The sequence below is a fragment of the Vulpes vulpes genome, chromosome 7 (assembly GCF_048418805.1).
Source record: "Vulpes vulpes isolate BD-2025 chromosome 7, VulVul3, whole genome shotgun sequence".
Taxonomy (NCBI): Eukaryota; Metazoa; Chordata; class Mammalia; order Carnivora; family Canidae; genus Vulpes; species Vulpes vulpes.
The window spans coordinates 29964826-29989412 of NC_132786.1; the positions used below are offsets into that span (position 1 = coordinate 29964826).

The following is a 24587-nucleotide window of genomic DNA, read 5'->3' on the forward strand; positions in this document are numbered from 1 at the left end:
TTGAGAGAGAGGAGAGGTAAGTAGTGAATATAAGAGGTAACTACTTCTGTGGTTCTGTGGACAGACTTCCATGGATAATTTCACCTGTTAGCCTCCCTGCCCAACCTTTTTGGATCTTCTTCTCTGTTTTTCCTTATTACTCTGAGGCTGCAGCTCCTCCAGAGCATTGTGTGGCTGATCAACTAGGCTCTCTCTTTTATCACTGTATTTAATGTGGTCACTTCCACACTGCATTTTATCCACCAGTGGCCTTCATTTTATTTCAAAACCCCAGGAAGTTCTTAACTCTCTCATCTTCTAATTGGTTTGTTCTGATTCTCCTTTACTTACATTAATTAGGAAAGGGAGAACAATCGTGACTGCCATGTCTGTGAACGTAAATTGAAATTATTCTATGATTGTTTAAAAAATTCATTAAGGATACATGTTATTTTCATCTGTTATTCTACATTATTCAGTTGATTTCAGAGTGGTCGGAAAGGAAAGACTTCTTTACCTTACTCTTATTAAATATGGGTCCTTTGTAAAAATTATCTTGATAGATAAGAAGAGAAAGAGGGAAAGAGGGGAGACTTTATATCTTACTTATTAACAGAAAAGAGGTCTCTCTTACTAATCACAATGAAATTTTAAATAAAACACATATATTTAATACTGTAATATACTGAGTGCAAAGTACACCACATGGAGATAAGCATTATTCCAACAATGCAAGTTTGTTTAATATTGGATGTGATAGAAGGCTTTTTTGATTTTTTTTTTATTTATAAGACTCAGAACAGGAGAAATGTTTATTGAAGTGATTTCTAGCTCACACATGTAGCCTAGGGAAAATAAACACATCTCAACACATTCATTTTAGACTTGAAAAGGGGTATGTTTGATACATTTAATTATCCAAAATAAGATAAGCTAATTATTGAATAAATAAATAAAATTAACTGCCTTTTTCTTACTCATACCTGGAACTATATGAGAAAAATGCTTACATAATCCAGGCATTTCACTTTAGGAAATATGTATTTATTTATATATTCTTTTCTTTGAACCACGATGTGTCTGCTTCTGTGACACCCTTTGTGTCTCTTATTCAAAGGAGGAAGTTTGTGTATTAGTTTATATTCAAAACATCATTCCAGCCATTGCCCAGGGCTGAGTACTTTTATGGTGTCTCTTGCTTTTGCTGTCATTACAAAAGAGCCAGCTACAAATTGATCTGTTTAGTTGAAGGAAACTGTATCAGAAGCATAGGTCTTAACTTTTCCTGGCTTATTTTCCCCCTAAGGACAACCCAATGAAATATGACTAGTTGGTTATTGCCTCAGTGACAATGTTTAAGGAGCACTAGAATTAAAATGGTTTTGTGGACAGGTAATGCTGGTTTGTCCAACATTTTGTCATTCTTGCTGGCTTCATCAGAGCACTCTCAGTAAATGAACAAGCTGATATTCTTTCCCTTATGGTGATAATTAATGGTGATAGAAAATAATGGTTTTTAATACTATTCATTAAATAGTAAATATTCTATCAGATAACTTGAGAAAAGCCAACAGATAAGTTTAACAGACTCCCCAAAAGATGTTCAAATTAAATTAAAATTTGGACGGAGGAATACATAGAGCTTATATAGAAATCAGGTCAAATAAATAATAATTAAGATGATATCTTGTATTGAGTGTGCATTTACTATGCACCAGACACTGCTTTTGTTCCTTTATTTCTAACAAATTATTTCATCCTTATACCGTACTTTTAAAAAATTTAAATATAATTGCTATTCCAAATTCAAAGATGGATAAATGGAGGTATGCAGAGATTAAATAACCTGTTTTAGCGCTAATGTGAAAGATAAGAGATACTGTCACTAAAGTTGGAAAAATATTAAAAAGACAAGAAACATTATTATTTAGCATTGATCAATATGTACTTCTGTTCTTAAGGAGTTCTTGCACTGAATATTGGCTCTGTCAATAACTTATACATGGATTTAGGAATACATTTATTCTCATCACTTTAAAAAATGAAAATAAAAACATTTCCTTTGAGTATATATGAGTATGTATTATAAAAATACAAAGAAGGTGCAAAGAAAGACCCAAACTAATTATAAATAGTCAGTACAACTTGCCTATTTTTGTTCTTATACCAATTAGTGTCAGTATATCAATAAACTCATAGCCATGCTCCCTCATAAGAAAGAAATAATATCTCATTCTCAAATTTTTTTGGTAAAATAATAACATGCTTTTTGGACTCTCAAATTCTTTTTTAGAATAAGTATGTGTCATGAATTCCATATTCATATTATATATTCATATTCATAATATATGACATAAATATAAAACATTATGCATCTAATTTTTGTAGCAAGTACAATTGCTCAACTCTTGGCTTTATATTTACAGTTCTTGTTTGTGGTTTTAACATTTTAGTACTGTTACCTGGGACAGTGCTCTTCTAGGACTTCATTTACACAAAGAACAAACTGTGACTCAAAAATAAATTGCAGTGGACATGGGGTATGTAATGGTTATTTCATTTCTAAGTATAGTTATTTTAATTCACATCAAAAACATTGTCCAAGATAATGAGGTAGAATTATTTGATACAGAAATTTGAAAATTTGCTGCTAAAATAAGGAAAGTAGATTCCATTATTTACACACACACACATATATATATATATGACATATATAATAGTGTTCAGTCACATTATTATAGGCCTTATGAGCTTTGAACTTTGTACAAAAACACAATATAAAATATAGAGTATTACGTTAGATAAAGATTATGACAATTTGGAAATGATTTTATTAAGGATTAACTCATACTCGTTTAACATAAACGTAAATATTGCTTGTGGTTGAGTGTATGTGTATTGATAAATATTTGAACACACAATATATTTATATTACACATAATATAATCTAATATTTTTGTGAGAGCTGAAATTCTTGCTTATTCAAATCTCTTTCATCCTTTAGTGGCTTCAATTTATTTCCCTGTATATCTCCTCCATACTCTATTTTAGAAATCATTCACTGATGGACTTTTAGATAATGTTAATATTTACTTAACTATTGTAAGTAGTGGGACAATGGACTTTATGGTACAGTCACCTTTGCACATTTGTCTGATTTCTTAATTTGTTAATGAAATATTATTGGCTACATTTATGTACCACTTTTTGCATGAACCTACTTCTATATTCTCTAGTCTGCTTCTGATTCTTCTTTCAATTCATCTACTAGATCACATTTGTAGATATTTTCCAGCCTTCCTATTTCTGGCAAAATACATTTTGGTACCCGTATCTCATTAAGCAAGCTTTTCCTTTTGTTTTTTCCCCCATTTTTTGGTAAAAGTTTGTTCCTTTTTTAATTTAGCACAATTCAAAATAAATTTTAACTCCTACTATTTTATATTTTTATTGAAATATACTTGGCACACAATGTTATATTAATTTCAGGTGTAAAAAATAGTGATTCAATAACTCTGTAAAATATGCTATCCTCACCGCAAATATAGCTACCATCTGCTATTATAGTATCATTGACTATATTCTGTATGCTGAACCTCTCATCCTGATGACTTGTTCATCCCATAACTGGAACCTGCATCTCCCATTCTTCTCCACCCATTTTGCCCCTTTCTACCATTACTCTCCTTTCTGATAATCACTAGATCTCTGTATTTATGGGTCTAATTCTTTTTGTTTGTTTATTCATTGTTTTATTTTTTAAATTCCAAATATGAGTGAAATCATTTCGTATTTGTCTTTCTCAGTCTGATTTACTTCACTTAGCACAATACCTCCTAGGTCCATTCATGTTGTCACAAATGGCAAGATCTCTCTGTCTCTCTGTCTCTCTGTCTCTGTCTTTCTCTCTTATGGCTGAGTAACATTCCATTGTTTATTTATATTACATCTATATATCCATTCATCTGCTGTTAGCCACTTAAGTTGTTTCCATATCTTTTCTAGTATAAATACTGCTGCACTAAACAGGAGTTTATAACTTTTCTAATTAGTGTTTGGTTTTCATTGGGTAAATATTCAGTAGTAGAATTACTGAATTTATATATTTCTATTTTTATTTTTTGGAGGGACTTCTGTACTGTTTTTGATGGTGACTACCAATTTACACTTCCACCAACAATGCACAATAGTCCCCTTTTCTCCACATCCTCACCAATGCTTGTTTTTCTTGTTTTGATACTAGTCATTCTGACTGGTGTGAGGTGATACCTCATTGTAGTTTTGATTTGCATTTCTCTGATTATTAATATAATTTGGGGGGTCATAATTTTATGCCTTTCTGGAATAAGGCATTTCAGTTCTATCAAGAAGCTTATCTACTTTTAGCTTTTAAATAAAAATTTAAAAATATATGAAACAAAAGAAAATATGACATTTGAAAGTTATAATAGCAACAAATTGCATGGGAATTTATTATATTACATTTTATTTTAAAAATATTTTCCACATTGAAATAAAAACTAAAATATATAAATTATAATACTTTAATAATTTACATTGACTAACAATCAGAAAAGTATATTTAATTTTTATTTTGTACATAAAATGTTCTCATTTTTTATTTGGTTTTTGTTTCAGGTTTGCAATAATTTGCTTCATTGTCACTGTGATGTTGGATATTCTCCTCCACTTTGTAAACCATCACGAACATCACCAGGAGGAAGTATTGATAACGGGTTTTGGAATAGGGGAAGTTAGTATCTAGATGAGTGTGCTTCGAAGAGCTTTCTGCCATCACAGAAAGATGGTTTACATCGTCACGGACTATGTGTCTATCAAGTACCTGACATATGGATAGTACAACTAGGAATCTAAAAATTCCATTTTATTTTACTTTATTTTTTTAAAAATTTTATTTATTTATTCACGATAGACAGAGAGAGAGAGAGAAAAAGAGAGAGAGAGACAGAGAGAGAGAGAGACAGAGAGGCAGAGACACAGGCAGAGGGAGAAGCAGGATCCATGCCTGGAGCCGGACGCGGGACTTGATTCTGGGACTCCAGGATCATGCCCTGGGCCAAAGGCAGGCGCGAAACCGCTGAGCCACCCAAGGATCCCCCATTTTATTTTACTTTAAGTAGCCACTTGTGGCTTGGTGGCAACTTTATTAAACAGTACAGCTCTAGATCATACTGCCAATCAAAAATTTTTATATGCTTTTAATTCCAATCAAGGAATGAACATTTTAATAGATCTCTCCTTAATTTTAACCATGGTTGCCAAAACCATTTCTATATATAGCAGAATTTTCTAGATAGGTATAGTTTGATTATACAATAGGTGATAGTTTTATTATATACTCCAAATATTCCTAGGATGTTAGCTATTATCATGTTAGATAGTTCACAACAAGTTGCATCTTTTAAGTTTCTCTTTTCAAAAGGGAAAGTTAATCAGATCTTCCATATCCATAGCATATGGATAGTAGATGGCACAAATCATTTTAAAATTTTATTTGATGAACATTCATGAACAAATATACCATATTTGTTTTTCTAAATTCACAATGTAAAAATCTTAACAGTATAATTTCTTTAATGTTTTCATCATTTGCACTTTTGTTTTCTATTTTACTTATAAACATTATAAATCTGATAATGTTATTATATTTGCCTTAGACAATGGAATTTTAAAATTTTGAATATAAATATTTACATTTACTCATCCATTTACTGTTTTTAAGTGCTTTTCAACTCTCTTAGGACGTTCAAATTGCATGTGGGTCATTTTCTTTCTGAAAAACTTCCTTTTTTACTTCTTTTGTTTTACTTTGTGATGAGCAATTGTCTCAGCTCTTGTTTTAAAAATGGTTTTTATAAAAATGTCTTAATTTGTGAAAAGTATTTTCACTGGAATTAGAATCCTATATTGACAATTTTTTCTTTTAGTTGTTCAAAGATGTAATTCAATTGTATCTTAGCTTCCTTTTCTGATGAGAATACAATGTCATTCATATTATTCTATTCATCTCAATAATATAATGCTTTATTCTTTGAGTTTCAGACTTCTTTTATATGTATTTTATATGATTTTCCACAGTTCACTACAATTAAGACATTTCTTTTTTTAATATTTTATTTGTTTATTAATGAGAGACAGAGAGAGAGAGAGAGAGAGAGAGAGAGAGAGGCAGAGACACAGGCAGAGGAAGAAGCAGGCTCCATGCAAGGACCCTGACATAGGACTCTATCCCTGGTCTCCAGGATCACGCCCTGGACTGAAGGTGGCGCTAAACTGCTGAGCCACCGGCGCTGCCCAAGACATGTTTCTCTTTCAATTTATCCTGCTTGGGTTGGCTGTGATTCTTCAAACTATAGCATAATGTGTTTTGGGAAATTTAAAAAAACCTCCTAGCTGTTATCTTTTTAAAAATAGTTTTATTAAACATATTTGTGTTTAAAAAAAATTTTTTTTAATTTTTATTTATTTCCGATAGTCGCACAGAGAGAGAGAGAGAGAGGCAGAGACATAGGCAGAGGGAGAAGCAGGCTCCATGTAGGGAGCCCGACAGGGGATTCGATCCCAGGTCTCCAGGATCACGCCCTGGGCCAAAGGCAGGCGCTAAACCGCTCCGCCACCCAGGGATCCCCATATTTAGGTTTTATAAATGACATACTGTGATATTCACTCTGTGGCATATAATTCAAGGGCATTGAAGAAATGCACATACTCTTGTTCTCACTGCCACAATCATGATACACAATAGAGCTATTACCTCAAAATTTCTCTCTGGCTTCTGCTTTGTATTCATACCCAACTGCCAATTCCTGGCAACCAATGACCTATTCTTGTCCCTATAGATTTGACATTTCCAGAATGTCATATACAGTATATATGAATTTGAGATACATTTCTGTTGCCATATGTTTTAATAGTTTTCTGTTTTTCTGAAGTAGGCTCCAGGCTTGAACTCACAGTGAAATTAAGTCTCGAGCTCTACCAATTGAGGCAGTTAGGTGTTATTAATTGTTCATTCTTTTATGGCTAATGAGGCTTCTTTTTAAAAATTTTTAATTTAAATTTTACTTAGTTAATACACAGTGCAATATTGGTTTCAGGAGTAGAATTTAGTAGTTCAGGGCACCTGGGTGGTGTAGTCAGTTAAGTACCTGACTCTTGGTTTCTCCTAAGGTCGTGATCTCAAGGTTGGGAGATCAAGTCCTGTGTCTGGGCTCTGTGCTCAGTGCAGTCTGCTTAGGATTCTTCCTCCCCCTGTCCCTCTCCTCCACTCAATATCTCTCAAATAAGTAAATAAATGTTGAAATGAAGAATTCAGTAACTCATCAATTACATTAACACCCAGTGCTCATTACAACAAGTGTCCTCTTTAATACCCATCCTCCATTAGCCCCTCCCCACCCACGTCCCTCCATCAACCCTGTTTGTTCTCTACCCTTAACAAACTCTTATGTTTTATTCCCCTCTCTCCTTTTTCCTGCCTTCCCATATGTGCGTCTGTTTTCTTATATTTCAAATATGAATGAAATCATATATTTGTCTTTGACTTATTTTGCTTAGCATAAAACATTCTAGCTCCACATTGTTGCAAATGGCAAGAATTAATTCTTTTTGTTGACTAATATTCCATTGTATTAATATATATCTAAGTATATATTTATTCATATACCACATCTTTATCCATTCATCAGTTGATGAACATTTGGGCTTTCTCCATAGTTTGGCTATTATTGATAACACAGCTATAATCTTTGGGGTGCATGTATTTGAATCTGTATTTTTGTGTCCTTTGGATAAATATCTAAGTAGGCTTCTATATTGAAATGATGCACTATAATTTCCTTATCCATTCATCCATTGAAAGGTATTTGGGTTGTTTCTAGATTTTGGCAATTATAAATAAACCTGCTATTAACATGCACATAGACCTCTCTTGTATGTAAGTTCTCTTTTTTTAGTTGGTAAATACCTAGGAGTAAGATTTTTGGGTCATTTATTAAAGTTTTTAGTTTTTACTTAGTGTATTTTTAATTTTATAAGAAACAAACTATTTGTAAAGTGACTATCCCAGCTCTCCTTCTTTCCATCATCTATGAGAGTTCCAGTTTCTCTGTATGGATGCTCCACATTTCACAAGCAATTGATACTGTCATTTTTTTGTTTTGTTAGATTTTGTTTTCCCAGTTGCAGATGTCTAATAATATCCCCTTGTGACTTATTTAACTTTTTACATTGAGATAACTATAGATTCACAAAAAGTTGCAATGTAATGCAGATAGAAGTCCTGTGTAACACTGACTCAGATTCTGTCAGTGTTAACATGTTTTAATACTATAGCAGAGTAGCAAACAAGGAAATAGACATTATTAAAATACACACCCCTTATTTAGATTTCACCAGTATACATGCACTCATATGCGTATGTGTGTATGTGTGTGTGAGCACATATGTGTCTTTGTATTTAGTTTCATGCAGTTTTATCAGATGTTCAAATTTGTGTAAGCATCACCACAATCAAGATACACAAGTGTATCATCACTATATGGCTCCTAATATCACTCCTTTATATAGCTACACTGATCCCCTTTTCTGCCATTCCTAACTCCTGGTGACCACTACTTCTATGCCTCTATTTATGTTATTTCATGAATGTTATATATATGGAATCATACAGCTTGTATCTCTTGGATATTGGCTTCTTTTTTTCCATTATTTCTATGAACTATATCAGAATTTGTTGCATGTATAAATATTCCATTTATTTTTATTGATGACTAGTATTCCCTTGTATGGATGTATCAAACTATTGATGGACATTTGGGTGGTTGCCAATTTTTAACATTATGAATAGACCTTCAGTGAATACTTGTGTAGAAAATACTGCACAAAAGTAAAATTTAAATTCCTTGGGAAACATCCTCAATAGTGAAATTACTGGTTTGATGGTGAGCCATTTGCAATTTTAAAAGCAACTGTCAAACTATTTTTCAGAGAGACCATAACATTTGACATTCCTACTAATAGTATATGAATGACTCAGTGTTTTGGCATCCTTACTAATATTCAATAATATCAATATTTAAAGTCATTTTATTAAGTGTGTATTAATATCTCTTGTGGTTTTAATTTGCACTTCCCTAAAGGATAGTGATGTTGAGTATCTTTAAGATGTTTATTTGGCATCTGTATATTCTCTTCAGTGAAAACTCTGTTCATATCTTTGCCCATTTTCTAATTAGACTGTGTTTTTTAAATGTTGAATTGTCAGAGTTTTTGTTTGTTTCCTAGATATATATTTTATTAGATATCTGATATGAACGCATTTTTTCCATGTCTGCAATTTGTTTTCTCTGAGACCAAAACATTTTTTTCAAAAGCTTTTTCTGAGGAAATCTACTTAATTTCCTTTTTGGCTCATGTTTTTGGTGTCAAGAGTAGGAACTCTTTGTCAGCCGTAAGTCCTTAAGATTTTCTGCCATGATATCTCTAAAAGGCGTAGTTTTGTGTTTTACATTGAAGTACATCATCCAGTTACTTTTTGTAGAGTGGGAGATTAACATTTTATGTTAATCACAGACTAATGTGACTTCAATTGTCCCACCATAATTCTTTGAAAAATCTCTCTCTCATCCTTTGAATTATTTTTGTTTCTTTGTCGATAATTAATTGGACATTTTTGTGTTGGTGTATTTCTCACTTCTCTATTCTGTTCCATTGATCTCTGTATCATTTTTTCTACTATCATTATGTTGTTTTGATTATTATAACTGTATGGTAATCTTTGACATTAGGAAAAGTGATTCCTCCCACTTTCTTCTTTTTCAAAATTGTTTTTGCTATTCTAGGGTCTCCTTTCCATATACATTTTAGAATAAACTTATCTATGTTTTAAAAAGTCTTTGCTGTGATCTTGATACAAATTATGCTAAACCTATGGAGCAATTTAGGAAGATATTGTAAACCTTTACTGTATATTATTGAACTTTCCAATCTATGAATATGGTGCATCACTTCATTTATTTAGATTTTTTATGATTTTCTGCATCAGAATTTTATACTTTTCACCAGACACTGTATATGTCTTATTTTTTAAATTTTTATTTATTTTATTTAAATTCAATTAGTTAACATATAATGTATTATTAGTTTCAGATGTATAGTAGTAGAGTGATTCATCAATTGCTTATAACACCTAGGGCTTGTTACATTGCCCTCTTTAATGCTCACCACCCAGTTACCCATCCCCCAAACTTCCCTCTAGCAACTCTCAGTTTGCTTCCTATAGTTAAAGTTCTTATGGTTTGCCTCTCCTCTGATTTTGTCTTATTTTATTTTTCCCTCCACATATGAACGAAATCATATGATAATTGTCTTTCTCTGATTCTCATTTTGCATAGCATAATACCTTTTTGTTCCATCCGTTTCCTTGCAAATGGTAAGATTTCAATTTTTGATGGCTGAGTAATATTCCATTATGTGTATATACAACATATTTATCCAGTCATCTGTTTGTGGACATTAGGGTTCTTTCCATATTTTGGCTATTGTGACCTTGTTGCTATAAACATTGGGGTGCATGTGCTCCTTCAAATCACTATATTTCTATCCTTTGGATAAATACCTTGTGGTATAGTTACTGGGTCATAGTGTAGCTCTATTTTTAACTCTTTTGAGGAAACTCCATACTCTTCCAGAGTGGCTGTACTAGTTTGCATTCCCACCAACAGTGTAAGAGGGTCTCTCTTTCTCTACATCCATGCCAATGTCTGCCATTTCCTGAGTTATTTATTTTAGCCATTCCAACTAGTGTGTGGTGGTATCTCATTGTGAATTTGATGGGTATTTCCCTGATGCTGAGTGATGTTGAGCATTTTTTCATGTTTCTGTTGAACATTTGCATGTCGTCTTTGCAGAAATGTCTGTTCCTGTCTTCTGCCCATTTTTTTTTAAGATTTATTTATTTATTTATGATAGACAGAGAGAGAGAGAGAGAGGCAGAGACACAGGAGGAATGAGAAGCAGGCTCCATGCCAGGAGCCCGACGCGGGGGACTCGATCCCGGGACTCCAGGATCACGCCCTGGGCCAAAGACAGGCGCCAAACTGCTGAGCCACCCAGGGATCCCCTCTTCTGCCCATTTTTTGATTGAATTATTGTTCTTTGGTGTTGAGTTTGATAAATTCTTTATAGATTTTGGATACTAGCCCTTTATCTGATAAGGCATTTGTGAATAATATCTTCTCCTCACTCCATAGTTCTTCTTTTTGATTTTGTCAATTGTTTCCTTTGCTGTGCAAAAGCTTATTATCTTGATGAGGTCCCAATAGTTCATTTTTCCTTGTTTCCCTTGCATTGGGAGACATGTTTAGCAAGAAGTTACTAAGAATGAGATCACAGAAGTGGATGCCTGTGTTCTCCTCTAGGATTTTGATGGATTCCTGTCTCACATTTGTGCTTGCAATCCATTTTGAGTCTATTTTTGTGTATGGTGTGAGAAAATGGTCCAGTTTCATTCTTCTGCATGTTCTGTCAAATTTCCCCAACACCATTTGTTGAAAAGACTGTCTTTTTTTCCATTGAATATTCTTTCCTGCTTTGTCAAAGATTAACTGACCAAAGAGTTGAGGGTCCCTGTCTGGGTTCTCTATTCTATGTGTCTGGCCCAGGACTTTTGTTTATTGGGAGGTTTTTGATGAATGTTTCAATTTCCTTGCTGGTTATGAGTCTGTTCAGGTTTTCAGTTTTTTCCTGTTTCAGTTTTGGTAGTTTATGCATCTCTAGGAAGGCATCCAGTTACATATAATATTCTCTTATAATTGTATTTCTTGTTGTTTGTTGTGATCTCTCCTTTTTCATTCATAATTTTATTTATTTGGGATCTTTTCTTTTTGATAAGGTTAGTTAGGGGTTTATTGATCTTATTCTTTCAAAGAACCAGCCCCTAGTTTTATTGATCTGTTCTACTGTTCTAATTTTTATATCATGGTTTCTGCTCTAATCTTTATTATTACTCTTCTCTTGCTGGATTTAGACTTTATTTGCTCTTCTTTTTCCATCTTCTTTAATTTTTTTACGTATTTGTCAATTTATTTCCTATAAACATGAACATCCTGAGTCACTTTCTTTTAGGTAAATCATTTCTTATCAACATACCACTGGATTCTATATTTTAAAGTTACAGAATTTTTTGCCTTTTTTTGGGGGGAAACACTAAATACATTTGCATTTAGTATCATCATAGTTGTTTTGGTGGTAATTCTGATTGCTTAATTTAGTGTTATGTATTTAGTTGTCTGATTTATTTATTTTGTACAGTTAGGACAGAACCTAATAGGTTTTTCTAATTTTCTGTAATGTTTTTATAACACCCAGAGAAATACTTTTTTTTCCCAATTAATATAGTCAAAATTAGAATATCACCTTATGCAGATAATGTGGAAAATTAACCTAGTTTACCATAATTAATTGTTTTTTAAAAGTAACCATTAGTTATATCAATAATTTTTTTATTAAATTAGTTTTAAAACACTTCTTTTTGCTCTACTTTTAATAGAAGAAATATTAGATAAGAATATCAATTTAATATATTCTATGCAATCCATAGAATAAATTGTAATAGAATAAAATATATTTAGTAAAGCACATAACTAAAAATAAAAGATTTAAAATAAATGTATGTCAGTGATACAGATAGACATAGATATTCATACACATATGTAATTGTAATGGACTTTGGGGAATAGTCACAGAATATAGGAAAATGCTTTTACATTTGTTTATTTCTTCTCTTACTATATTATTTGAATTTCTAACTTTTATACTTCAAATTACTAATATGCTTTGAATATAATTTTTGAAAAAGTTAAAAGCTGTGCTTATGTTTTCAGGTGATGATAACAACCTGATTATAAAAAGACGTGCTTCTTTTCGAAAAAATAGCCTCTTGTTTGGTTTCTACATTTTTCTACCTCTCCTTATTATAGCTGCCATCATGGCTTTTAAATGGAATAAACTAAGATCTGGGAATCTAGAGGGAACAGAAACTGAAGGGTAAGTAAATTAATTATAATCTATATTTAATATTAAAATACATTATGAGAAGAATTCAAATTAATTTGAATTAATTCATAATATTGCAAGTAGAGATTCTTGGGTGGATTGTGTTAATGTTTAGAAATATTGAGTCTTATTATATACCAAATTATTTACAAATTTCAGTCAATTAGGTATACTTTATGTTCTTATAGGTCCAGAACTAACTGATACTCAGTAAATTTATAGGACCTTTCAAATAGAAAGCCACACTGGCTATAATTGCTTCAGGAGCAATTGCTACTTCTCAAGCAACCCCAATTTCCTTGCATTGATGTTCAGTTGTGGCAAGGAGATTAATAAAGATAGAAAAGTGGGACGCCTGGGTGACACAGTGTTTGAGCATCTGCCTCTGTCTCAGGGTGTGATCCCGGGATCCCGGATTGAGTCCCACATCAGGCACCCTGTGAGGAGCCTGGTTCTCCCTCTCTTGTGTCTCTGCCTCTCTCTCTATGTCTCTCATGAATAAATAAATAAATCTTTAAAAAAAGAGAAGCAAATTTTGGAATATAATATGTAGAAAGTGAGAAAAATATTTTAAAAAATAAGATAAAAAAAAAACACCACAGAATATAGCCCATTTTATACTTAATATTGTTCTAATATGTGTTTCTAAAATTAGAATTAAGGTACTTGCACAGTTATTTTTAATTTTTTTTGATAGCTTAAGTCTTTTATTTTAATAAATATAATCTACATATGACATTCTATTAGTTTCAGGTGTACAACATAATGATTCAATATTTTTATATATTACAAAATAAGCATTACAATATGCCTCATTAACAACCATCATCACACATAGTTACAAATTTTTTCTTGTGATGCAGACTTTTAAGATTTACTTTCTTAAGCAAGTTTTAAGTATGCAATACTGTATTATTAGCGATAGTTACCATGCTATATATTATATACCCTACTCATTTATGTCATAACTGGAGGTTTGTACCTTTTGACCCCCTTCACCCATTTTGCCCACTCTATACCCTTATCACTGGCAACCACCAGTTGTCATTCTATTCTCTGTATGTAATCTATTCTCTGTATGTATGAATTTGTTTGTTTAGTTTTGGTAGTTGTCTTTCTCTGTCTGAATTATTTCATTTAAACATAGCTTTTTTTTAAAACATAACACCAATACAAGGTATAATTTTTCTTAGTGAATATTTAGGAAAATGCAGAAATAAAGATAAAAAAGTGAATCTTATTGTTCCATGCTAAAGGAAGATGTCTCTTACTTGTGTAGATGAAGATAAAATAATATAAAATTTCCATCAACATCTGTATGTCCAAAATTAATCCATTTTATTTCTCAATTAGTTAGTAGCAAAGTTAGTCAGTGTACTCTGCATAATTTATACAGACATTTACATAATAATTATTATAATTTATATAATTGAATGATGTCTGATATAAGTCTTCTAGTGCTCTTACCTGGGACATCTTGGCAAAATCTGAATAGTCACTAGAAACAAACCTGACTTTTGGAAGAAATGTTATAATAAGGGCTAATTGATCATGAATAAAAATCTGGTCATAGCAGCCTAAGTTTTAGATCAATAATGAATGGTTTTAGGGCCACAAGTGTAAGTAATTATGCAGAGCTGAAGTCCAAAGGGATGGTATTAATGGATATTCAAGACATAGGTTATTCTTTCCATCACCCAAAGGATGTATGAATGAAATCATCTCTTCTTGTCTTTCTATTAATTCTCTCCAAAGTGACTGCTCTGCTTGCACATAATCCACCATAACTATCTCAATCCTTTCTAGATTCAAATAAAATACAAATAATCTATCCACAGCCAATGCTTCTTAGTTTACATTCTCAAGAGATATAAGAAAATATCTGTGTAAGTGTACTTAAATTCAGCCAATCTTCTCTGCATTTATAATTCTGAGTTAGGTGTTCAAACCCCATTCCATCATCTCTGGCCAAGGAATTGTTGCCATATAGTAGGAAACTGAACACAATGACACTCCTCCTCAACAGGAAGTGAGTATGTATAGGAGTCAAAGGAAAAAAAAAGGAGTCTATATAAATTCTACAACAGGTAACTATATAACTGAAAGATATGAAGCCTCATCAAGGACCTCAATAATGAAAATGAAATAGTTATTTACTTAGTTATTTGACAGAATAATAAAATTGGAACTATGATAATTTAAGAATTTGAAGATTTGCACAAAATCATCATTTTAACTTTGGAGAAGCATTATCAACCATATTAATATTTCTGTCTTCTGTGTAGACAAAATAGAGAAAAGTACTAGATGGATTTATGTTTGAAATTTAAAATGCCTCACATTGTTAAAACCTAGATTAACATTAGAGAAAGACCAAATGCTAGAATATGTGATTGCTGAGTGGGATATGAGAAGCAAAGTAGATACTGGTACATGGGAATGGAGTAAATAGTACAAGTCTTGTTTTTCTACTTATCTTGATTTTGTTTAAGACTAGTGGAAGGGGAGGTGGGAGAGGAGTGGGGTGGCTGAGTGACAGGCACTTGAAGGGGACACTTGAAGGGTCGAGCACTGGGTATTATACTATATGTTGGCAAATCGAACTCCAATAAAAAAATATACAAAACAATAAGACTACATGTTCCCTAACCCTAAAAGTAATGCTATTTCTTTTATACAGAACTACATCAGAAGACAGCAATAATAACAGCACCCTGTCATAGAGTTAAAGGTGAATTGAAGATGTCAAATTATTTAAGATTGTCTTTCATGAATTTTAAAAAAATTGTTAACAATACTTCACTATGAAGAGACAATTATTCCACATTCCATAATACAGATTCTTCATCAATGTCATTTACCAAAACAAACACTAAAAGCATTTGATAATTTTGTTTTTATTAATTTAGAAATTTTAATGTTAACTAAAATTAGCTGGAGATTTATTAACCAACAATTTTGGTAATGAGAAATTACTTTAAAGAGAATTTGAATATGTTCTTAAACTATTTATGAGCAATTATGCATCCTGATCCTATACTTGAGGTTCCTATTAGTAGACTTACACAGATTGACTCCTGATGATTACATTTCTTCTTCACTAAGACTTTGTGGTTATTGTTATTCTCATACTAAAATGAGGAAACAGACCTAAAGAATTTAAATAATTCCATGTGTTACAGAATTTTAGTAAGTTTTGAGCTGGAGTTTCATTTAAGACAATAAGACTCCTGGGTAAATTCTTAAGAACTCTACAGTTTTGACACATAGACTGATATATGCCTGGTGATGGGAAATGAAATTTACATTTACTGAGGATCTATTAGATGCCAGGCAAAATTGTAAATATACTGTCCCTCCAGAGCAGTAAGACAAGTCTTTGCTATAAGATGGCATAAAATTTGCATCTGTATATATTCAATATACATATCTATATATTTTCTGTATATGTGTGTAATTATATACATATGTCAGAATAATCTGTATATATTCAAAATTATAAGTCATATACATAAAAAATCATAATATTTGACATATTAGACCTATTACTGGAAGTAAATGTAAAAATTCAACTGCATTCTTCCATATCTGACTTTGTTGGAGAGTTAAGCCAATGGATCTCTTTCCCATCTGCCACCAAAGAAAACATTCATAACTACTACTCTCCCATTTTAAATGAGCTTATTTCTCAGTAGGGTTAATTGGGAGAATTGATGGTAAAGGAGGAGATGAATAGTGAATTGTTTTAAATATGACTAAAATATGACTAAGTAGGCCCAATTCAGCAAGGGATATGTAAGCAAAGAATTGGGGGAGGTGCAAGTATTTCCTGAGTTTAGGTATTTGAAAGGAGGTACTTGACTTCCCAGGGGCAACTCACATGAGGCTTTTATTTAAAGGTAAAGTGTACAGTGTAGCAAAGAGAGGGCAGACAAGCAAGGAGCACCACAGAGACACCTCATGCACAGGTTGCTTATTTTAAATTTTAAACAGCCCACTACAAATTCCACTGCCATTGTCTTGGCAAAAAGTGAAACCAGGGACCTGGCTTTCCCAGAGATAAAGATAGAGCTTTTCCATTCCAGCTGTAAATCAACTTTTTCTGACATAGGCATAGAGCTGGCAGAGGTATCCATGCATATACCTGGGCGGGAGCTTTCCAAGTACATGAATGATCCAATGAAACAATAAGCCAGGAATGTTTGATGAATAAAAGTCATGTCCGTTTAGCTGGAGCAGAGTTAGCAAGAGGGCTATGGTGGTAGTAGGTCAGACAGTAAAACTCTTGTAGGCTGTGGGAGATTTGGGGGCCATCTGTGTTTTATTCCCTGTGAAAGGGGGAAAATGACTGGAGGATTAAGGTTTCAAGCACCAAAAAAAAAAAATAAATAAAAATAAAAAAAATAAAGTTTCAAGCACCTGACTTCCACTTTATAAGTCTGGTTTGTTAATAAATAAATGAAATAAAATAAAAGGTTGGTGTGTTGAAAATAGTCTGTATGATGGCAAGAGTAGAGGTGGTAAAACCAGTTAGTGGAGAAACTACTGCAAAAATCTAGGAGGGGAGGGATGGAACCTCTGATCAGGGATAGTAAAGATTGTTTTAGGAATAAATTTTGAAGGTGACCAACAGAATGAAATGACAGTTCAAACATGAAGTGTAAGAAAAAGTGTTTAAATAATGTTTATTGATAAAACAGCAAGATAAGCAAGGTTAAATGTAAATGTAAATATGTACAAAGGTAAATGTAAATGCAGTTTGTGCTCTTAGTACATTTTAAAATTTGTGTTAAAATTTATGAACATTGTGAGGGAAATCTACATAGGTAATCATGAGCCATGAAAAGTGGCTGGTATGCCATGGCAAGAGGTTTGTTTTCTCATTTCTCATTTCTCATTTCTCTTATAGTTTAAGGGATTCAGCATGACATTGTTTGTTACAAATTTTCACTGGGATAAAGTAGGGAAAAAGACTCAGCAAGAACAAGAGGCTAGTGAAACAGCTATGAGACAACAGAACTCATAGAAATGTGTGAGGAGGGCAGGATCGAGCAAGAGACAAATAATAAAGTTTTGGGAGATATAACAGAGATAGACTCAAAGGAGTGACTGGATGGGTGTATTTGGGTTAGAATACTAGAAAACTACAAACACTTGTGACACAATAGATGACACGTTTAATAATGACACATTGTGTAGCCAGATCAACACCAGTTTGTGTTGGGAGTGACCCTGTGGAGCGGGTGAAGAATGAGTTTGGTTTTGAACATGTGTATATATGTGGGACACCTGTTGGAAATGCAGAGGACTTCTGGAAGTATTCTTCCTCTGTGGATAAAAATAGACAAATTAATATTTATTTATTCATATATTTTTATTGTTCTTTTCCTCTGTTTCATTGTTGGTGATTCTCTTTTATTCATGTGAATTGTTGAAACTGTGTAAATAAAATGTGTGCAAATACCACTTTATAATATTTCCTTTTTCCTGACAATTTAGGAAAAAGAAAATTGGGTTTAAGAATTTCATGGAGCACAAGCATAGACTGTAACACTATAAGGAGTGTTCTATATGCTAATTACTTCCTACATTTGTAGTTGCATGATAAAATGAGATAGTTTTGATTAAAAATTAAAAATTAACATTTCTATTTTTCTCTATTTTATGACAGTGTTTAAAAAGCCATAGGTTGGGAAAAGAGTATTACCAAGACATTCACCATTAACTCTGATCTGAGAATGAAAAAAAAAATCTACTAGTCTCTCCTTTTGTTATGGCTTAAAGCTTTCAATTTCACAAATAAAAATAAATCCTGAGAGTGAAAGTATGTAGACTTGTGTCTATTAATTCTTTTACCTGCTGTGATGCTTTAGGAGGAAATAAGCAACATTGCCTCTTTTGAACCAGAGAAGCTCTCAAGTCCCAATCTGTAAATATACCATTGTTCAGTGCTGCTGCCACCCACTCTCAAATGCCCAGGGCCATGCTAACTGCTCTCTTCTCAGGAAAAGACATCCAGTCCATACCTCTCTAGTAGCTCACAGTTCCCTGCTCTATCTGTTCCAGGCTTTTGGATATTGAGAGGAAATGTTGTTAGATAAGGCCAGCCCCAGAATGCTCAGGAACTAACATCATTCTATCTTCAGGGAATTGCTTGAACTGAGTTCCTGGTCATAGATAACTATTGTGTCTCCAGGTGATACTTCCTTGGCTTCAGGTAAATTGAGATATGGGATATATCTTTGTCCTTGCAGGAACATTTGACACAGAATTGGAGTTTTGTTGCTCCTTCTTCACTGAGCTGAGCTTTTCTGGATAAGATTTTCTTGCTTCAGTGCCTTCCTCCCCATCTTCCTCTTACTGAGATGAGTGCACTTCTGCATACCTCAAAGCATTGTACATGGATAAGAGAACCATCAACCTAGGTGGAGTCTAATGAGAAACTACAGAGTCTCCATCAATACACAAAGATGCTCCTGGTTTAGGGGTAGTATTACTTCACCACAGAGACCAAGAGATTCCTTGGCCCATCAGCTGATGAAAGGATAAACATTGTATGGATAGTGATCTATGCACAATGAGTATTATTCAGCCATAAAAAGAAATGAAATACACCTCTACAAAGTGGGTGAACATTTGAGACCATTATGCTAAGTAAATAAAGCCAGTCACAAAACGCATATGTTATTCCTTTGTATGAAATATGCAAAATGGACATCTATAGAGACAAAGATTAGTGATTGTGTAGGGCTGAGTTGTTTAGGAGGGGGATAAAGAGCTGGCGGTGAGGGGTGGTGATAGCACACATCTATGAACATATGGAGAATCCTAAAAGCAATCGTACACTTTAATGGGTGAATTATATGGTAAAAAAATTAGATATGATGATTCTACCATGACGTTTCCTCAATTCTCATTGCCACTAACTTATTTTAGGTCATTGTGATCACTGGCCTGTCTTATTTTAATAAAAAATTTGAGGATCCCTGGTTTAGTACTGGCATGCCCATGTTTTAAGCCTGATGAGTTTAATGTTGCAACTGTTGACACAATTCATGCCTGCAATAGGATGTACTGTTGACACAATTCATGCTTGCAATAGGGTGTACTGGGATAAAAGGAGGTATAGATGAGAGGTGGGTAGAAGTTGAGTTAGATTTTGTACTTGTGTAGTTTAAGATTTCTCTTAGGATATTCAAAGACAATTTCATGCTCTTGTCCACCCTGGACATAGTTCTTATTTGCCTCCTTGCCCTTCCCTGCTAGTGCTTGAGTAACAAAACACTTAGGTTTCCTTTCCTTTCTTCAACTGATTACAAGCTAATACAGTGAGAATAAGCAAGCAGTTGAAGAAATGTGCTTTTTGATTGCCTTATCCAAGACCAAGTTCACTATTTTTGATTTTTCCTTATTTGCAAAGATAATAAAGTCAGCAGTAGCACGATTTAGTAGAAAATTTCTGGTAAAAATGGTTAACATTTTTATTTTCCTCTTCTACCACAGCAAATAAAATACATGCCAGAAAACCATGACATGGCCAATCAAAATTACCAAGAACTTCACCAGAAAAGCAAATCCCGCTCATTTGCCCCTATATCGCTACTGAAGAGTTTAATCAATGTAAATTTAGCCAGAACAAATCAGTAACCTTACGTGCAAATGCATAAGCTTGTGTCTGGTGCTGGCTTTCCGCGGGCCAGTGGAAGCCGCTGATTCGCTCTGCAGCCCTAAGTGTGGGCCAGCGCGAGCTGAAAGCAAGCGCAGTGCTCCCCCGCAGCGCGCGGCCAGCGTGCTGGACTGCTCTGAGGACTCCAGCCCACGAGCCTCAGACCTGCCCAACGGCCTTCAGCCTTGGCCAGTGCTTGCAGCGCTCTGGCTCAGCCATGTTCCTCCTCTTTGCACTGCTCTCTGAGCTTGGAAGACTGCACGCCCGCCTGGGTAAGACCACAGTAGCCTCAACTTCCTTTTCTTTTCACTCCAAGCAGGGCCCCGCTCTTCCAGGAGAGCAATTTCCTTTTCTCTGGGACCTCTACCAAACCCCCTCCCAGTTCTCCTGCTGGTGCACTCCTTCACGTGTCACCACTCCTCAGGCCAGGGTAGGTGACTGAGGATGTTGGCCATGGCATCCTCTCTCTGAATCAAGCGTCTAGGGTTTTAGCAGCTGAAATGCAGCCAGTCTTCCCGGGTCAACCCATCTGTGGCCAGAGGTTCTAGAGGGGTAATTACCACCCTCAGTATTCCCCAGAGTTCCAAGAAAATGAGCCCTGAAGAGGTTCTGGAAATGAACAAGATGGTCCTACAAAACTGTAATGTCTACTTTTTACTTGTTTGGATCTTAGCCGTTTTGAGCGTGCCACTGAAAATCTAGTGAAAGCTGTGCACTAAGGAGGGTGGGCACATCTATAGACGTTTACTTACATTTTGAGACCACCCATGTACTCAGGATTAAGAACCCGTGCTTAACTGAGATGATTGTTGAAGAAAAAAAAAATTTCCCACTGCAGATTCTGAAGGAATATTACTGCATGTCACAGTTCCATGGAAGATAAGGTCAAATGAGAGTGAAAATTCAGAGAAGCAGGTAAATGATCAAGAATATTTGTTTTATAATTTTTTTTATTTTTTTTTATTTGTTTTATAATTTAAATTTTAAGGCTCTTTTAATTTACCTATTAAATCAGATCATACTGCTCTGTACTTGCAGAACACAGTATTTCCCTGTGCTATTTTGTACATTCTGATCCTTCTGTTCCCACACTTCTGTGCCCTTCTCTTCCTCTCTCTGCCCCTTCTGACATACTCGCACACAACTTCCAAGAAATACTGAACTCTTTTCAGGAATCATACTGCTAGAAAAAAAATCAGTACGAAATATGTATAACAGTGGCCCAGCCTGCAATTTATACAAATTTGTGAATCTCCACTAAGTGGCAGAGAAATGGTCTAGAGGAAAATTTTGACCCAGAAGCATCAGACTTCATAGAAGTAATGGCCAAAGAAAGAAAGAAGAAAGGAAAAAAATGTCATATTTGCTTGCTTATGATGAAAAATATTACAATAGATAAATATTAACTGTAAAAAGAAGAAAGAATGCTTATATGCTATATTTAAAAAGTGATTAAATTGAAGGCATCACTATTTTCTTGACTAAATTATGTCAAATTAGTATAGTTATAATGTTTGAGATTAAAAACAAGGTCACAGTATAGAGGTTTAGATTTCTATGTGTTTAAAAGTGCTGTAGTCAATATACGGTAACTCAGAAAATTTTTCAGGTTTTTTTTTTTTTTAATTTTTCAGGTTTAAGGAACAATTTTTGAAAAAAGTAAATTGAAAAATTAAGAATTTGTTAACTCTATTTGGACATACAGTATCAGAAGTTATTATGATTAAATTCTACTAAACAATTATAATAAAAATAAAATATGTGAAACTGTACTTGAAAATAACAATAAAATAATTTCCTTTAGAGTAGTATTTCATATGCTAATCTCATTTAATTCTCACACTGACCTTCTGAAGTAGAAAGGTGATATATATGCTGATTTTTAAAAAGAAGATTAAAAATGTTAAGGGCATCAAACCTATAAGTTTCAGGACATGGATGACTCTAATTATGTTACAAGTAACTGCTTTCTGTTGAATAATTCTTTTTTTTTTTCTGTTGAATAATTCTTAGCATAAAAGTTTTTTTTTCTGATTTACTTTTGTTTGTATATTGCCATTGCATGATTATTTTTTTTTAAGATTTTATTTATTTATTTTAGAGAGAGATAGAGACCATGAATAAGGGGAGGGGCAGAGGGAGAGAGAATCCTAAGCAGACTATGCAATGAGCATGGAGGCCAACTTGGGGGTTTGATCCCAGCACTCTGAGGTCATGACCTGAGATGAAATCAAGAGTCAGACCCTTAAGCACTGAGTCACCCAGGTACCTCTGCATGATCACTTTAAATTTCAAACTGTTTATTTTGAATACTTGTCACAAAGCGTATGTCAATATTGCAGGACATGAAATGGTTTTACACAATGCGTTCGGTACCTGTCTACATTTTTTGCATTCTATATATGGAATTCCATAAGCTGTTTTTCCCTGTGATAGAATATGCTAATGTTCTCCTTTGATTTCTAATATAGACCTCCTTTATTTCTCCTATTTTCTTCTTTTAATCCCTTATCATCCTGCATCTTTTTAAAGCATTATTAGACATATGAAAGATTCTTTTTCTATGGACTTTCAGTATGTTATATATACAAATATATGCATATATAATGGCATATATATATATACACATACACATATATGTATATCTCAAGGAATCTGTATGGGTATAGGAATGAATATATATATGTGTATATATATACACACACACATATATATATATATATATATATATATATATATATATATATATCTGGAATTCTGACTTTTTTTAAAAAAAGATTTTATTTATCATGAGAGACACAGAGAGAGAGAGGTAGAGACATAGGCAGAGGGAGAAGCAGGCTTCATGTAGGGACCCCGATGTGGGACTCAATCCCGGGACTCCAGGACCACACCCTGAGCTAAAGGTAGACGCCTTAACCACTGAGCCACCCAGGCATCCCAGGAATTCTGGCTTTTACAGAAGATTTGAGAATCTGCATTTTTATATGATGCCTTTTGATTGTTGAATGTGTAAAATATTTCACATCACTGGTCCACTACATAAATTGGAAGTACCTCAATGCCATTACACCAATTGAACAATCTCCTTGTGACTTTATTTTGTACATTTATTCATGTCTCTTAATCTGCAGTGATCAGATCTTATGTAGTTGGCAAATATCTTTGTCTTTGGTTTCAATTAGGCATATATCTCTCCATATATTTGTTTTTCTCTTAGAAAATATTATAGTAAAACATACAGTATTTGTTTTTCATAAATCAGCCATTTGAAGGTATCAATTACACACCATGGAATGAAATTATTTTAAGTTGTAAAGTATGATAATATTAATATATTACACAGTTACTATACCTATGGAATAAATAATCCAGTCAACATATAGAACATTCCATCATCCCAAAATGAACCCTTGTGTCCAATTTCAATCAATCTCCCCTCATTTGTACGAGTCAACTATCAATCTAATCTCTGTTATTAGTTTGTTTTGTTTTATTGTTTTGGGTTTTTTTCTCTCCAACTTTTTTTTTATTAGATTCAGAGGTAGAATTTAGTGATTCATCAGTTACATATAACACCCAGTGCTCATTCCATCAGATGCCCTCCTTAATGCCCATCACCCAGTTACCCAATACCCCCATCTACTTCCCTTCTAGCAACTCTTAGTTTGCTTCCTAGAGAGTTTAGGCAAACCACCCTCCTTTGGTTTGCCTCAATCTCAATTTTCATCTTATTTTATTTTTCCTTTCCCTTTCCTATGTTAATATGTTTTGTTTTCTTAAATTCCAAATATGAGTGAAATCATATCGTTTTTGTCTTTCTCTGACTTGTCACTTAGCATGATACCCACTAGTTCCATCCATG

At 33.5% G+C, this 24587-nt stretch overlaps 2 protein-coding genes across 2 annotated transcripts in view; both read left to right on the forward strand.

Moving 5' to 3' along the window:
- The window catches only part of LOC112916144 (A disintegrin and metallopeptidase domain 3-like), a 107640-nt gene extending 91744 nt beyond the window's left edge, over positions 1 to 15896 (forward strand). Inside the window, exons 17-20 of the mRNA XM_072763473.1 lie at positions 2433 to 2519; positions 4618 to 4732; positions 12885 to 13047; positions 15737 to 15896. Of these exons, the coding sequence (XP_072619574.1) occupies positions 2433 to 2519; positions 4618 to 4732; positions 12885 to 13047; positions 15737 to 15779 (408 nt within the window). The 3' untranslated portion in view covers positions 15780 to 15896. The remainder of the gene's footprint in view (positions 1 to 2432; positions 2520 to 4617; positions 4733 to 12884; positions 13048 to 15736) is intronic.
- A 2343-nt stretch (positions 15897 to 18239) lies between these two features.
- Positions 18240 to 24587, forward strand: part of ADAM18 (ADAM metallopeptidase domain 18) — a 142205-nt gene continuing 135857 nt past the window's right edge. The window contains exons 1-2 of the mRNA XM_072762689.1: positions 18240 to 18299; positions 20687 to 20914. Coding sequence (XP_072618790.1) covers positions 18240 to 18299; positions 20687 to 20914 — 288 coding nt within the window. The remainder of the gene's footprint in view (positions 18300 to 20686; positions 20915 to 24587) is intronic.